The 14,352-nt window shown below is 35.7% G+C and overlaps 2 protein-coding genes across 4 annotated transcripts in view; one reads left to right on the forward strand and one right to left on the reverse strand.

Annotated features, from left to right (window-relative positions):
- The window catches only part of amx (almondex), a 39,279-nt gene that overhangs the window by 23,907 nt on the left and 1,020 nt on the right, over positions 1-14,352 (forward strand). For both annotated transcript variants that reach the window (XM_067146903.2, XM_067146904.2), the window contains exons 5-6: positions 8,655-8,782; positions 8,954-9,097. In XM_067146903.2, coding sequence (XP_067003004.2) covers positions 8,655-8,782; positions 8,954-9,097 — 272 coding nt within the window. The remainder of the gene's footprint in view (positions 1-8,654; positions 8,783-8,953; positions 9,098-14,352) is intronic.
- The window catches only part of LOC136873736 (uncharacterized), a 121,627-nt gene that overhangs the window by 14,480 nt on the left and 92,795 nt on the right, over positions 1-14,352 (reverse strand). The window contains exon 5 of one of the 2 annotated variants that reach the window (XM_067146901.2): positions 11,008-12,868. The exons of the other annotated variant lie outside the window; for it this stretch is intronic. The gene's annotated coding sequence lies outside the window, so the exon portion shown is untranslated. Of the gene's footprint in view, positions 1-11,007; positions 12,869-14,352 lie in introns of those variants that run through there. 2 annotated transcript variants of the gene reach the window in all.

Genomic DNA, 14,352 nt, shown 5'->3' on the forward strand with positions numbered 1-14,352 from the left:
AAAGAGAGCAAGAGGGAGATCCAGACCAAGAGGGATGGACTTGATCAAGACCAGTAAAAGAAGATGCCTGAAATGGCGTAGAATTATGAAAGAAGAATGGTGGAAGGAGAGAGGAAAGTGGATAAGTACCATAAATGCCTCAACCTGGCTGGAGCTGGATAAGAGGAAATTATGATGATTTATTTATTATTTATTTATTCATTCAATTCTTTCTTTCTTTCTTAACGTTTTCACAGGGAAGGCTTTAAGAAAGTTTCAGTTTCCTTTTCATTGCAGGGGATGTTTGCTTATTATGTAAAATGGCTCATGTTCATATTTCAGAAAGCAAGAAAGTTTATAGTTTTACTACTACTAATTTATTAAATTAAATAACACGATTCGCCTGTAAACTTCGATTTAAAAAGAAGTTAAAGAGAATACACAGTAATTTCACTGGATAATTAGCCTCTGTGGTTCAGACGGCAGCGCGTCGGTTTCTCACCACTGGATACCATGGTTCAAATCCCGGTCACTCCATGTGAGATTTGTGCTGGACAAAGCGGAGGCGGGACAGGTGTTTCTCCGGGTACTCCGGTTTTCCCTGTCATCTTTCATTCCAGCAACACTCTCCATTCTCATTTCATAGCACCTTTCAGTCATTAATAAAACACTTTGGGAGTGGCAACCCCATCGTACTAATAGCCTATATATGATTCATTCATTACATCCCTGACCCAGTTAGTGACTGGAAAACAGGTTGTAGGTTTTCATTTTCAATTACGATACTTAACAGTTTTTGGATTGTTGAAGATTCTATTAGAATTGTTGATGATTGTTGCTACATGTACATGGTAGTTGTGTAAATAAATACAAAATCAGCTGATTACTATATTCCGATAATTTGTAGTCTTAGTTCCGTGCATACTTTGTACTTTACCTTCGTTTATTCATCGAGTAAAAGTTAATAATCAAATTCCTATATCCCAATAATATTGCAGTTCAAGCTCCCGGCGTAGTTTTGACAGAAATTATTGTAGACAACCTCTTATTTTTCAGCATCTTAGGACACTTTTATTCTCCGTCCCGCGTAGTAGGGAAAATAATAGTAATCCACCAGCGGTAAAAATTCATATAACCTCATTTCAGCTGAGAATTGTAGTGTAGATACAGTATATTTAGATAGTACCGTATCTTGCCTGCTATATTCGTGTGTATCTTTCGTGTAAATCTGTTAGAGCATAGTACTAATAATAACCTATCTAAGCATTTAGCTTTGTTCATAATCTTTGAGTACAGTAGTTCTTGCAAATTTCAAACTTGCAGCAATTTTCATTTCTGTTTGTGCTTAGTAGTGACACGGTACCAGTATTGTAATTAGAATACGTCTGAACGTAGTTTAAACTTATTGTAGTGTACTGTACAGTAGTATACGAGTAATATCTTATTAGAATTTAGCGTGCTTATTTTATTATTGTAAAATATTTGTGTAGTACCAGTGTAGTAGAGGTATCTGTAGAAACTCTCTTACTAAAATTCTGTTGTTGTGATTAGGATAGGCTTAATTGCAGTTTAGATTTGTGTAATTCTTCTATATGCCTTACGGTATTCAGTAATTAACAGGTGTTGTAGGATAAAAATAGAGTTCGACTAAGTAGTATTGTAGTGTAGTCGTATATTAATAACCTTGTTGTCGTGTGATCGTTGAGTACTATCCCAGACACCTTTTTTTTTTTTTTTTGCTCGTAAGTTATTTTATTTTTCCTTTTATTTTGATTTCCGACCCCCCCGTAAAGAAAGGCTAATGAGTGCAAGTGTAGGGACTGTAGGTGTGGCGAGGCATTGAGGGGTATGAGGGAGGAGATGGAGAGTTTGAGGGAGATAATTAAGATTCTCACAGAAGACAGAAAGGAAGATAGGCCTCCCTCAAACAATGTACAGGTTACAGTAGGTGTACAAGTGGGAGAGGATGGAAAGGGGGGAGTTGTAGAAGACAGGTGGTCTAATGTTCTAAGGGGAAGGAGATTGCAGATTAGGGCTCTATTCCGGATCAGAATTCAGGATAGGTGTCTGTGCGAAATCAGTATGAGCCACTCCAGGTACAGCAACAGAGGGAAGATGAGGAACAGGGAACTGTTGCTGAGATATGTGGAAGTAGGAGGAAGGAAAAAAGTAGGAAAGGGAAGTGTAGAGTAGAGGATAGGAAAAGACAGGTGGAACAGGGTCATGGGAAGGAGAAAAGGGAGGAGGAAGTAGCTTCTGCAGCTATCAGGAAAGATAGGCCTGACCAGGAGGGGAGGGAATCAAATGAGGTAGGTAGGGTTGAGGCTCTGGTCATGGGGGATTCCATCGTTAGACATGTGGGGAAAGTGTGTGGACGAAAGGGAACCAGGGTAGAGTGTTATCCAGGAATTAGGTTGAGGCAGATGTTAAGGAAAGTAGAAGAGAGGGAGGAGGGGAAGGAGAAGGTGGTTGTGTTTCACGTTGATACAAACAACGTAAAGCAAGCTGATATAAGTACCACTATAGTTGGGGATGTGTGGAATCTGGTAAATGCAGCACGGGCGAAGTTTAAGGAAGCGGAGATTGTTATAAGTGGAATTATGTATAGGAGGGATACTGACTGGAGGGTGATTGGGGATTTAAATGAGACTATGGAGTGGGTATGTGGGAAACTGGGAGTGAAATTACGAGATACGGATCTGCGCTCGGATGGCCTTCATTTAAATCACAGTGGTACGTATATGTTAGGAAATTTGTTTGGAAGGGTAATAGGGAGATACATTCAGGGAAACAGGGTTGTCTAGGGAGCAGTGATAAGGGTACAGAGATCTGGAAGTCAAGTAAGGATGACATAAAAATGTTAGTGTTGAACTGTAGAAGTATTGCAAAAGAAAGGAGTAGAATTAAGTAATTTAATAGATATATATTCACCAGATATTGTTATAGGAGTTGAATCATGGCTGAGAAATGATATAATGGATGCAGAAATTTTCTCATGGAACTGGAGAGTGTATCGTAGAGATAGGATAGGAATGGTGGGAGGGGGAGTATTCATTGTGGTGAAAGAAGAATTTGTAAGCTACGAAAAAGTTGAAAGATGAGAAACATGAAATGCTAGGTGTAAGGCTCATTTCTAAAGATAATAGGCAACTTGATGTCTTTGGAGTGTACTGACTGGGAAAGGGTAGCGCTGACACGGATTCAGAATCATTTGATAAGATAATCATCTGTGTAGGAAACGACATGGAAAGGAATGTGATTGTAGCGGGGGATCTGAATTTACCAAATGTCAATTGGGAAGGAAATGCGAACGACAGGAAGCATGACCAAGAAATGGCAAATAAGCTAATATGGGAAGGACAGCTGATTCAGAAAGTGATGGAACCAACTAGAGGGAAAAATATTCTGGACGTGGTGCTGGTAAAACCAGATGAGCTCTATAGAGAAACTGCAGTAATGGATGGCATTAGTGATCATGAAGCTGTTTTTGTCATAGTTAAAAATAAATGTGTTACAAAGGAAGGTCTTAAAAGTAGGACTATTAGGCAGTACCATATTGCTGATAAAGCCGGCATGAAGCAGTTTTTAAAAAGTAACTATGATCGGTGGAAAATGGTAAATAAAAATGTAAACAGACTCTGGGGTGGGTTTAAAGCAGTTGTTGAGGAATGTGAAAACATGTTTGTACCTTTAAAGGTGGTAAGAAATGGTAAAGACCCACCTTATTATAATAGAGAAATAAAGAGACTAAGAAAGAGGTGCAGATTGGAAAGAAATAAAGTTAGAATTGGCTGTGGAAGTAAGGAGAAATTGAAGGAACTTACTAGGAAATTGAATCTAGCAAAGGAGGCAGCTAAGGATAACATGATGGCAAGCATAATTGGCAGTCATACAAATTTTAGTGAAAAATGGAAGGGTATGTATAGGTATTTTAAGGCAGAAACAGGTTCCAAGAAGGACATTCCAGGAATCATTAATGAACAAGGGGAGTGTGTATGTGAGGCTCTTCAAAAGGTAGAACTATTCAGTCAGCAGTATGTAAAGATTGTTGGTTACAAGGATAATGTCCAGATAGAGGAGGAGACTAAGACTAAAGAAGTATTAAAATTTACATATGATAACAATGACATTTACAATAAGATACAAAAGTTGAAAACTAGAAAAGCGGCTGGAATTGATAAGATTTCTGGGGATACTCTAAAGACAGTGGGTTGGGATATAGTACCATATCTGAAGTACTTATTTGATTATTGTTTGGTCGGAGGTGCTATACCAGATGAATGGAGAGTTGCTATAGTAGCCCCTGTGTATAAACGAAAAGTTGATAGACATAAAGCTGAAAATTACATGCCAGTAAGTTTGACATGCGTTGCATGTAAGCTTTGGGAAGGATTCTTTCTGATTATATTAGACATGTTTGTGAAATTAATAACTGGTTCAATAGAAGGGAGTTCGGTTTTAGGAAAGGTTATTCCACTGAGGCTCAACTTGTAGGATTCCAGCAAGATATAGCAGATATCTTGGATTCAGGAGGTCAAATGGACTGTGTTGCGATTAACCTGTCTAAAGCATTTGATAGGGTGGATCATGGGAGAATACTGGCAAAAATGAGTGCAATTGGACTAGACAAAAGAGTGGCTGAATGGGTTGTTATATTTCTAGAAAATAGATCTCAAGAGAATTAGAGTAGGCGAAGCTTTATCTGACCCTGTAATAATTAAGAGGGGAATTCCTCAGGGTAGTATTATTGGACCTGTATATTTTCTTATATATATAAATGATATGAGTAAAGAAGTGGAATCAGAGGTAAGGCTCTTTGCAGATGATGTTATTCTGTATAGAGTAATAAATAAGTTACAAGATTGTGAGCAACTGCAATGTAACCTCGATAATGTTGTGAGATGGACAGCAGGCAATGGTATGTTGATAAACAGGTTTAAAAGTCAGGTTGTGAGTTTCACAAATAGGAAAAGTCCTCCGGGTTTTAATTACTGGGTTGATGTGGTGAAAGTTCCTTTTGGGGATAATTGTAAGTATCTAGGTGTTAATATAAGGAAAGATCTTCATTGGGGTAATCACATAAATGGGATTGTAAATAAAGGGTACAGATCTCTGCACATGGTTATGAGGGTGTTTAGGGGTTGTAGTAAGGATGTAAAGGAGAGGGCATATAAGTCTCTGGTAAGACCCCAACTAGAGTATGGTTCCAGTGTATGGGACCCTTACCAGGGTTACCTGATTCAAGAACTGGAAAAAATTCAAAGAAAAGCAGCTCGATTTGTTCTGGGTGATTTCCGACAAAAGAGTAGCATTTCCAAAATGTTGCAAAGTTTGGGCTGGGAAGAATTGGGAGAAAGAAGACGAGCTGCTCGACTAAGTGGTATGTTGATTGAAATAATAACATTAAGTTATTTATTAGACCACCTAATCAATACAAAATCGTCTTGGATGATTTACATAAATTTGTTAGCTAATAGTGGGACATGTTTCGCCTTCCCTGAAGGCACCATCAGCCATAGTCTTAACCTTAAATTAAAAATAAGCGTCTAAATAACATGTAGTAATGAAATGAATTTTTAAAATCTTGAAGAGATTTGAAGTAAAATAACATTAAAAATAACAATGATGGTTTGAAAATACAATGTGATGAGATACAATAGTGGAAGTATTAACAAAATTAACATTAGAAGGCTGCTAAAATAAGTACAATGGATAAAAGAACAGATTGTTATACAACAAGTAGTAAGATTGCATAAAAGTAAAGTTGATAGTCATGGCGGTTATAATTAGACGATGGCGAAAAATCTTATATAATCAAAGTAAAGAGGAGAGAATAAAAGTTAAAGTTAGTCGAGAGATCCAAAGTTCATCATGATCTTGAAGATAAAAGACGAAAGTCAGATGCATATGGTGAAGTTGTAGAACTCGTTGAGGATATGAAGTAGGTGGATAGAAGTTGAAGAACAGTTTCAAATAGGATCACTATGGTCCATCTCAAAATTTGAAGTGATGTTCAAATGTTGTAAATTGTGAGTTTGTAGATATTCTAGTTGAAAAAGCATATAAAAGTGGAATCATTTGACGGTGACAAAGATAGCTTGTAATATTATGAGTTAGAAGAATTTGCAACCGTAGACTTCTTGCTACGTGTGTTATAACTGAAGTTTTGTCTAACTCATAATATTACAAGCTATCTTTGTCACCGTCAAATGATTCCACTTTTATATGCTTTTTCAACTAGAATATCTACAAACTCACAATTTACAACATTTGAACATCACTTCAAATTTTGAGATGGACCATAGTGATCCTATTTGAAACTGTTCTTCAACTTCTATCCACCTACTTCATATCCTCAACGAGTTCTACAACTTCACCATATGCATCTGACTTTCGTCTTTTATCTTCAAGATCATGATGAACTTTGGATCTCTCGACTAACTTTAACTTTTATTCTCTCCTCTTTACTTTGATTATATAAGATTTTTCGCCATCGTCTAATTATAACCGCCATGACTATCAACTTTACTTTTATGCAATCTTACTACTTGTTGTATAACAATCTGTTCTTTTATCCATTGTACTTATTTTAGCAGCCTTCTAATGTTAATTTTGTTAATACTTCCACTATTGTATCTCATCACATTGTATTTTCAAACCATCATTGTTATTTTTAATGTTATTTTACTTCAAATCTCTTCAAGATTTTAAAAATTCATTTCATTACTACATGTTATTTAGACGCTTATTTTTAATTTAAGGTTAAGACTATGGCTGATGGTGCCTTCAGGGAAGGCGAAACATGTCCCACTATTAGCTAACAAATTTATGTAAATCATCCAAGACGATTTTGTATTGATTAGGTGGTCTAATAAATAACTTAATGTTATTATTTCAATCTAATATCATCAATACGGACCAAAAATGATATTTATTACATGTAAGTGGTATGTTCCGAGCTGTCAGATGGCGTGGAATGACATTAGTAGACGATTAAGTTTGAGTGGCGTCTTTAAAAGTAGGAAAGATCACAATATGAAGATAAAGTTGGAATTCAAGAGGACAAATTGGGGCAAGTATTCATTTATAGGAAAGGGAATTAGGGATTGGAATAACTTACCAAGGGAGATGTTCAATAAATTTCCAATTTCTTTGAAATCATTTAAGAAAAGGCTAGGAAAACAACAGATAGGGAACCTGCCACCTGGGTGACTGCCCTAAATGCAGATCATTATTGATTGATTGATTTATTGATTGACCTATCAATCATGATCTTCCATTGAATTGCCGGTTTTACATGGAATACAAACCGCAGAATTAAAAAACCTGCACATTGGCAATGATTCAAACCTCGGCTGTCTTGGTGTGAAGTCAGTGATCATGCTACTCCGCTGTCACGCCTCCTACTCTTTTTTTTTTTCTCATTCACATATAGGCTACTATTTATTTGGCTATTTTACTACATAAATAGCAGTAGTTTTCATTGTAACCAGCTGTTTTGGTCACTCAGAGTAGAATGATTCCTGGTTCGAAGTTTGTGGGTTTGATCTTGGCTGAGGTAGACAATATTGGTCATTTGTCGTTTTGGGGGAGGAATATTTACAGGAACATTTATTTTTTAAGAGCGTTTGTTCTCTCTTCAAGGAAATGTTGATTGTTTGTTAGGTAACATTAACCCTCGAGCAAAAGTGCTGGTGCAAATCAGCTATTGCTGAAATGTTTTTCAATTTTTCTGACACAACAATGACACATTGCACATTGTTGCTGTATGTATTCCTTGAAAAGGTTTTAGTTGTTTTTCTGATTTCATTGTTGCAAGAAATGTTTTAAAGAATTAAATGATTCTTTGAAGGACATCTGTGGATCAAAATTGCACCGTGCTGCCAGCCATGGAATATTTTTATTCATATGTAAGGTTCTCGACATATTATATTACATGTTTATACGGTACTATTTTGTTTATCTCAAGGTCTCGGTTGAGGAGAAGCCTCCGTGGCTCAGCAGCGCAAGTAATGGAGCCACCAGAGAAGAACTGAAGTAGATACCATATGTGATTTATGGTAGAGCAAATACCAATTTTACACATCTTTGTGTGCAAGGATGTGTGTGAAAACGGCCATGTATATTCTGACACTGAATAACTGGCATTTTCTCTTTGTAACTTTTCGTATTTTTTGGCCATACATATTTTGAAGTTTCAACGATTGTATATTTATTTTCAATGTTAAAAATAAGTAGCCTATGTATTTTAAAAATAAATGGATGAAACAAGGAAAAAAGTGAGTGTACAGTGTCATTGAATTGTTTCATATTTGAAGTAAACCAATAGTTATTATGGAATCAAGTTTGTATATCTGGTAGATCAATTTGATAAACTGGGTTTAAAAAAAAATGTAAGTACCTACATCATTCTATGATAATTAATTCTATAATTAGTTCTGGAAAACTGGTTAATAACAATTTTGCATCACACTGCTACTGACATAACAAACTGGCACTGCCGCTTGAGGGTTAAAGGAGGGGAGATAGTCCTGGGTATTATTTAAAATTGGAAAACATGGGACTTTAAAATGTTGGATCAGTTTTTGAAAGTGCTGTCTATTTTTGCATTATTTTGTAATATTGTAAGCAGTTGTCATTGCAATCTGCATATTACACTTTATTAATTTTTTTAGCTTTCAGGAAAAAACACATTTGAACGGACATACATTTGCCGATACTGTTACCAGACTGAACACTGGGAACACACATGTTCTTACAAGGCTAACTGTAATTCAGTAGCTTCACCACGAGCATATTACAAGTAAGTACATTTTCTGAAATGAGGTACTGGATAACTAGATGAAACAACAATGTATGTAGAAAATTTTATCTACTCACTATTTGTCCTAATTGTTAGTGAAAGAATTACAGGACTATCTTTCTTAATATTTGTCTGATCTTCATTTAATTTATTTTTCAAACTTAATTTCAGATCCAACTGTTCTGTGAAGAGTGAAATTCTGTGTTTGGGTAATAGAACATTTGAAAAGAACCTTCCTTGTAATTGGACTGGTGGATATAGATGGAGAACAGCACTTGCTCTCAGTATCACTTTAGGAGGATTTGGTGCTGATAGGTAAAGAATATATTTCTTATTGTTATTGTTTTAATAAAATGATGTTTCCAAAAAATGGCTAGTGTGTTGAGGTAGATTTGGCAACTCAAAGACAGTTGGGCAAGGATGTGTACTTAAACATGGTACATTGCAAGAGTTACTGTACTGATTGATTCCTGAAATGTAGGTGTTAGATTTTTAATTTGTAAAGGGGGCGAGGCTTTTCTGTCTGAATGTTTGAAATCAAGATTTTCAACCATCCTCATCCATCAAGGGTGTATAGCAGATCATCTGCTATTTCCTTATCTCCTGTTAAGAGGAAGCCTTTATATATTTCCTTGCTGACTTCAGGACTACCGGGGATATATATTTTCGGATATATTCTTTCTCTCCTTGGATTTGTTCGCACCATCCTATGTTGTCTGCAGCATCTTTGGCTTGCAGTCACCTGTTTGTATTGTACTCAAATTTAATTTCAACTGTAATGTAAATTGTCAGTGAGGGCAAATAGAATATTGTAGAATATTGTTTATATGAATGAGCGAGGCAAAATAAGCAGCTTCATCAAGCAGTCTCATTCCCTCGCCAGGAGAGCAGTCGAGAATCGTTGCTTGAGGTTATGTCTACTTCTGCTTTCTGTTATTTGTGAACAGATAGTAGCAGGGTATTAGGACTGCTTCGCAATTACAGTTGTTTAATTTCCATCGTGTTTATTAAATGCTCAATGCTACTTTATCTGGATAGATATATGATTTGATTTATACTAAACAAAATCTTAATGTGTACTTTTTGTGTGAAAATTGAAATTATAGGATAAACTGGGTGTTCCTTCAAAATTTATACTGGTTTATAATGGTTATAAAAATTGAATGGGTGCTCGCAAAAACGGGCTAACCAACATTTTGCAGAACAGAGATAAATCAACTTTTGCAAATGTCAAGAAACAAAAACTGTACCGTAAAGGTAATAATTTTTTCATTATTTTATCTCAATGTAGAACCTTTAAATTATCAGTAGCATATAATTGAACTGTATTAAAAATGAAAGGTGCTTGGAAAAATAGGAATATAAGGACCTAGCTATAAATAATAGTTTACCTTAGATTCGTAACCAAACTTTATTTTATGATCATACAGTAGAAGAAAAGGTGTTTTATATACAGTAAACTAGATATAACTAAGCTGCAGACTTATTTTGGGATATGACAACTTTCCCTCATGGGACAATAATCAGTCATATTCTAATGCATTGGAGGGGGATTCTTCAGCCGCTTCTTGGCCATTGCCAGCTGTCAGTTCTTTGTAATACTGGTGATATCTTGGAGGGACATATTCAAGCAGCTCAAGCATGTCCTCAAGCTTTGCTGGCTTTATTAGCCTTGTGCCATTGTACTTCTGTGGCAGCTCAATATTACCAAGTGATAGCCAATACTGTTCCTTTTGTTAATGCCAACACAATCATATTCCTCAACAATACCATGTGAATATTTTAAAAAAAACTTAATTGTTCATCTTTTTAAATTTGTATGCTTGAAACTTTACTAATTAGTACTCTTTGCTTATTTACAGATACCATTCTCTTGGTTACTTTTTCTAGCGAAGGTTGAGTGCTTACAAACTTATTACGTGTCTTCTTTAACTACTTGAAATGGCTTTCTTACTCTAGCTCTTTTTACTAAATGCATCCATTCATCCGGCACAAAAACACAAGAAACAGCCCTTTTCTTTTTTTCAATCAACCCAAAATCCCTGTTGCAGGGAAGATATGTATATCAGGAACTATAGATGGGCCGCCAAAAGGTTGCACTTGACAGTTGTAATTCATGTTGGCACCACTACAAAAATGAAATGAAGAACATCACCCGTCGATCAGAATGACCAATCTACTACTTTTTATGTCAGATACAGTTACGCATTTTATTCATATTAATTCGTATTTAATTTATTTGCTTACAAAAATATGATCATTTAAAAATATTATAAGGTTTAAGTGAGCCACAAAATAAATACAAACTATTTTCATTTGATTGTTGTTGGCAATATTTGTAGTATAGTGGTGCCATCTATAACTAGCTTGACTATCGTATTTAAGTGTTGCCGTTTTGCCTGTCGCCGCTAGCACGTGGTTAGGTGTGATTCGTGCATTTATGGAAGTTTTGTTTTCTTTGTGAGATAATTGTGGAATTTTATTTTAACAAGTGTAGTGCGATGTCACGGGAACGACAAAATAGTCCTGAACCGCGAAGTGATAATCCTTTGCGCCGCAGAGTGGCCCTAATAATAGTCAGGCATTAGAAAAAGTTAACCATGTCGCAACGTTCATTAATTTGGCAATGGCAATACATGGCATCATCAGTGACTACTAGGAATTGATGATCTAGCTAGACGACGATGACAATGACAACGAAGGCTACGGTAGTGATACCCTCCAGTATCGAGTGTGAATCAAGTATGAAAATGTTTCTGAATTTTCGTAAATTTAATACATTTTACTTGAAATCTTTCATGTTAGCAGGGGTATATATTATTGTAACATTTATTGATGTATTTAAAATAAGATTCTTGTCAGCCAATTTCATCTATACCAAAAATACCAGTTATATTAAACCAGAAAGCTAATTGAAATTTGGAAAACCTAAGAGTTCTAAAACATGAATGTGATCAGTATGCCTGATTATCACGATAATAAGAACTTCATAGTAGATTTATCTTGTATCATTTTGTGTGATGAAATATTTTATTGTAAACTTAATCGGTGTGTTGAAAGTTCAATTATTGCCGGCCAATTTCACTTGTATTGTGTATCATCGCGATGACATTAAAAGCATTTCTCCTATGTTTTTAAAAACTCGCGTGTCGTGCAATCAGCTGTTGTTGCGGCGGCAACATCGCTTCGTGCGCCATTGCAGTGCAACCAACATTGAACGCAGCTGTCATGTGCAACCTTACGCCGGCCCAACTATAGATACTTAGGCTCTATAATGTCAAATTTGTTAGCCTGAACAAGATGTGACCAGAAACTTATTAAATTCATGTTCTTATTTTGAGAAAAACGTGAATCAGAAGACACAATTAAATGTCTAACATCATTTGTCACTATGTTCATAATAGACTGGTTAATACAAGAAATAATGTCATCTGCTCCTCTTCTGGCCACTTCCTGTAATCACATATACATGTAAGCTTCATTATTAGTTACATTATGCACTCCAAAATGAAATGTCTATAACTGTCTTTTACAAAAAATAACACCAACAGGCAGATGAGGTGTTGGTAAACATTGTTGTAAGTTAACAATAATGACATGAATATCACTGTTTTCTTTTGCAGCTGAGTGCATTCTGTAAGGTTTAGTATACTACATTTGCTTTTTTTTTTTTTTTTTTTTTTTTTTTTTTTTTTTTTTTTTTTTTTTTTTTTTTTAAATTGTGGATTTGCAGCTTGCTTTGCAAGATCTGTTTCTTTACATGATCACATGCAGCTTGAATTTTTACCTTCAAACAATCACAAATTTTACATTTGTCATTCTTCGGTCTACTGAATGACAAATTGAAATATTTATGGAAAATTGACCTATATATTGCTAAAGTTACTGGGTTCCTGTTCTGTTTGACACATTTCTCTTTGTACAAGTTGTACATAACATTCAATTCACTACTTAAATATTTAACATTAAGGTTGATTGTCCTGCTCTAGTGACTGCCATATGTTGGAAAGCTGTTAATGTGGGCTCTCACAAACTCTTCATCTTTTGTCTTGTTGGGTCTGTTATCGGTAGTCCTCTATGGTCCAACTACAACACAAGGTGTTGGAAAGTGTGGTGAAAAATACCAGTTATATTAAACCAGAAAGCTAATTGAAGTTTGGAAAACCTAAGAGTTCTAAAACATGAATGTGATCAGTATGCCTGAGCCTAGGCCTGGACGTACACCTAACACAATCTTAGCGATCTAGAAACTGTAAAATCTTTACCTTTGGAAATCCTGACAACTACTTTTCAGCTAATATCCTCAGTATCCTTCTATTGCTCAGAGCATGAATGGATTGAAATGCCTTCCTGCAAATTACAACCTGCTTATTGTCCACCTCTGCACTATAAACTAAACGCATGATGACTGTCACCTACTTGTTGCTGGGTTTTTAACAAAACACCGTTTCACTTCTTGTAGACTGATGCAACCAGCAACGTGTGCATTTTGAATGTAATTGTTTTTCATATTTAAAAAAAAAAATTATCTAGCTTCTTGAGAAACGAATGTAAAACATTTACGTGTGTACTTGCAGTCTTGTCCAACACTTTTCTTTGGCTTTACCTTCATATGACTTGCCACTTTTTCGATTCTTCTTTTGTATTTCCTTTTCCAGGTACTAACACTTCTTTTACGTTTTCTGTAATTACCCAAGTAAAAATGAACATCATTTCCATCTTCATTGGCAATACTACCATCTGACGAAGCCATTTTTGTTTTGATAGTCGCCGTAAGACCTATCTGTGTCAGTGCGACGTAAAACTAGCAAAAAGTAAATACCAGATACCGGCAACGTGCACATTTTTGTTCCTACGAAAGAAATTCTCATATTCAGACTAATTTACTGTATTTTCTTTTGTTTCCTCACCGAAACCGCCCACTTTGCTTGTAATGTATCTTAATCTTTGGCGGCAATGTGAATGTCAAAAACGACGAAGGTAGAGGAGGAGCGAGATTGAGAGCGAAGAGGAATTGCTCGGTTGGCCTTTGTTAAGCCGCCAGTAAGTGAGGGTCAACAATGTCACTCGGCGAAACTCTTTGTGTTCTGTTTCAGCAACGAAACCCGACCGCTCTACTTCCGCCTACGCCGCCCAAGTCGAAACGCCGCAAATACAGTAGTTTCTTTTAAAAAAAGCACGTGCTCATTACAATTATGCAAAACCCGGTTATATTTCACTGACACTTAATACGTATAACAGCGAATTACGTATAAACGGATTACGTATAAATAAGGTTTAATTAACACGCTTTTAAATTACATTTTGCCGGGACCTAAAGGAAATTACGTACAAATGCGAATTATGCAGAACAGAGTTACGTATAAAGCAGGTTCAACTGTATTTTATGAAGAAAAAATGTTTGTGCTTTTTTAAATAGCTCATATCACCTATTATCAGAAAACTAACATGGTCATTTTGTCAAGCTGTATATTCTTGAAATTTCAGGAAAACATGGGAGGCCTTTGAACAGATCCGTGTAATAAAAATGTACCTAACCACAGTATACTCTCGATTATCTGATTTGAGGA

This window comes from Anabrus simplex, chromosome 5 (assembly GCF_040414725.1).
Source record: "Anabrus simplex isolate iqAnaSimp1 chromosome 5, ASM4041472v1, whole genome shotgun sequence".
NCBI lineage: Eukaryota > Metazoa > Arthropoda > Insecta > Orthoptera > Tettigoniidae > Anabrus > Anabrus simplex.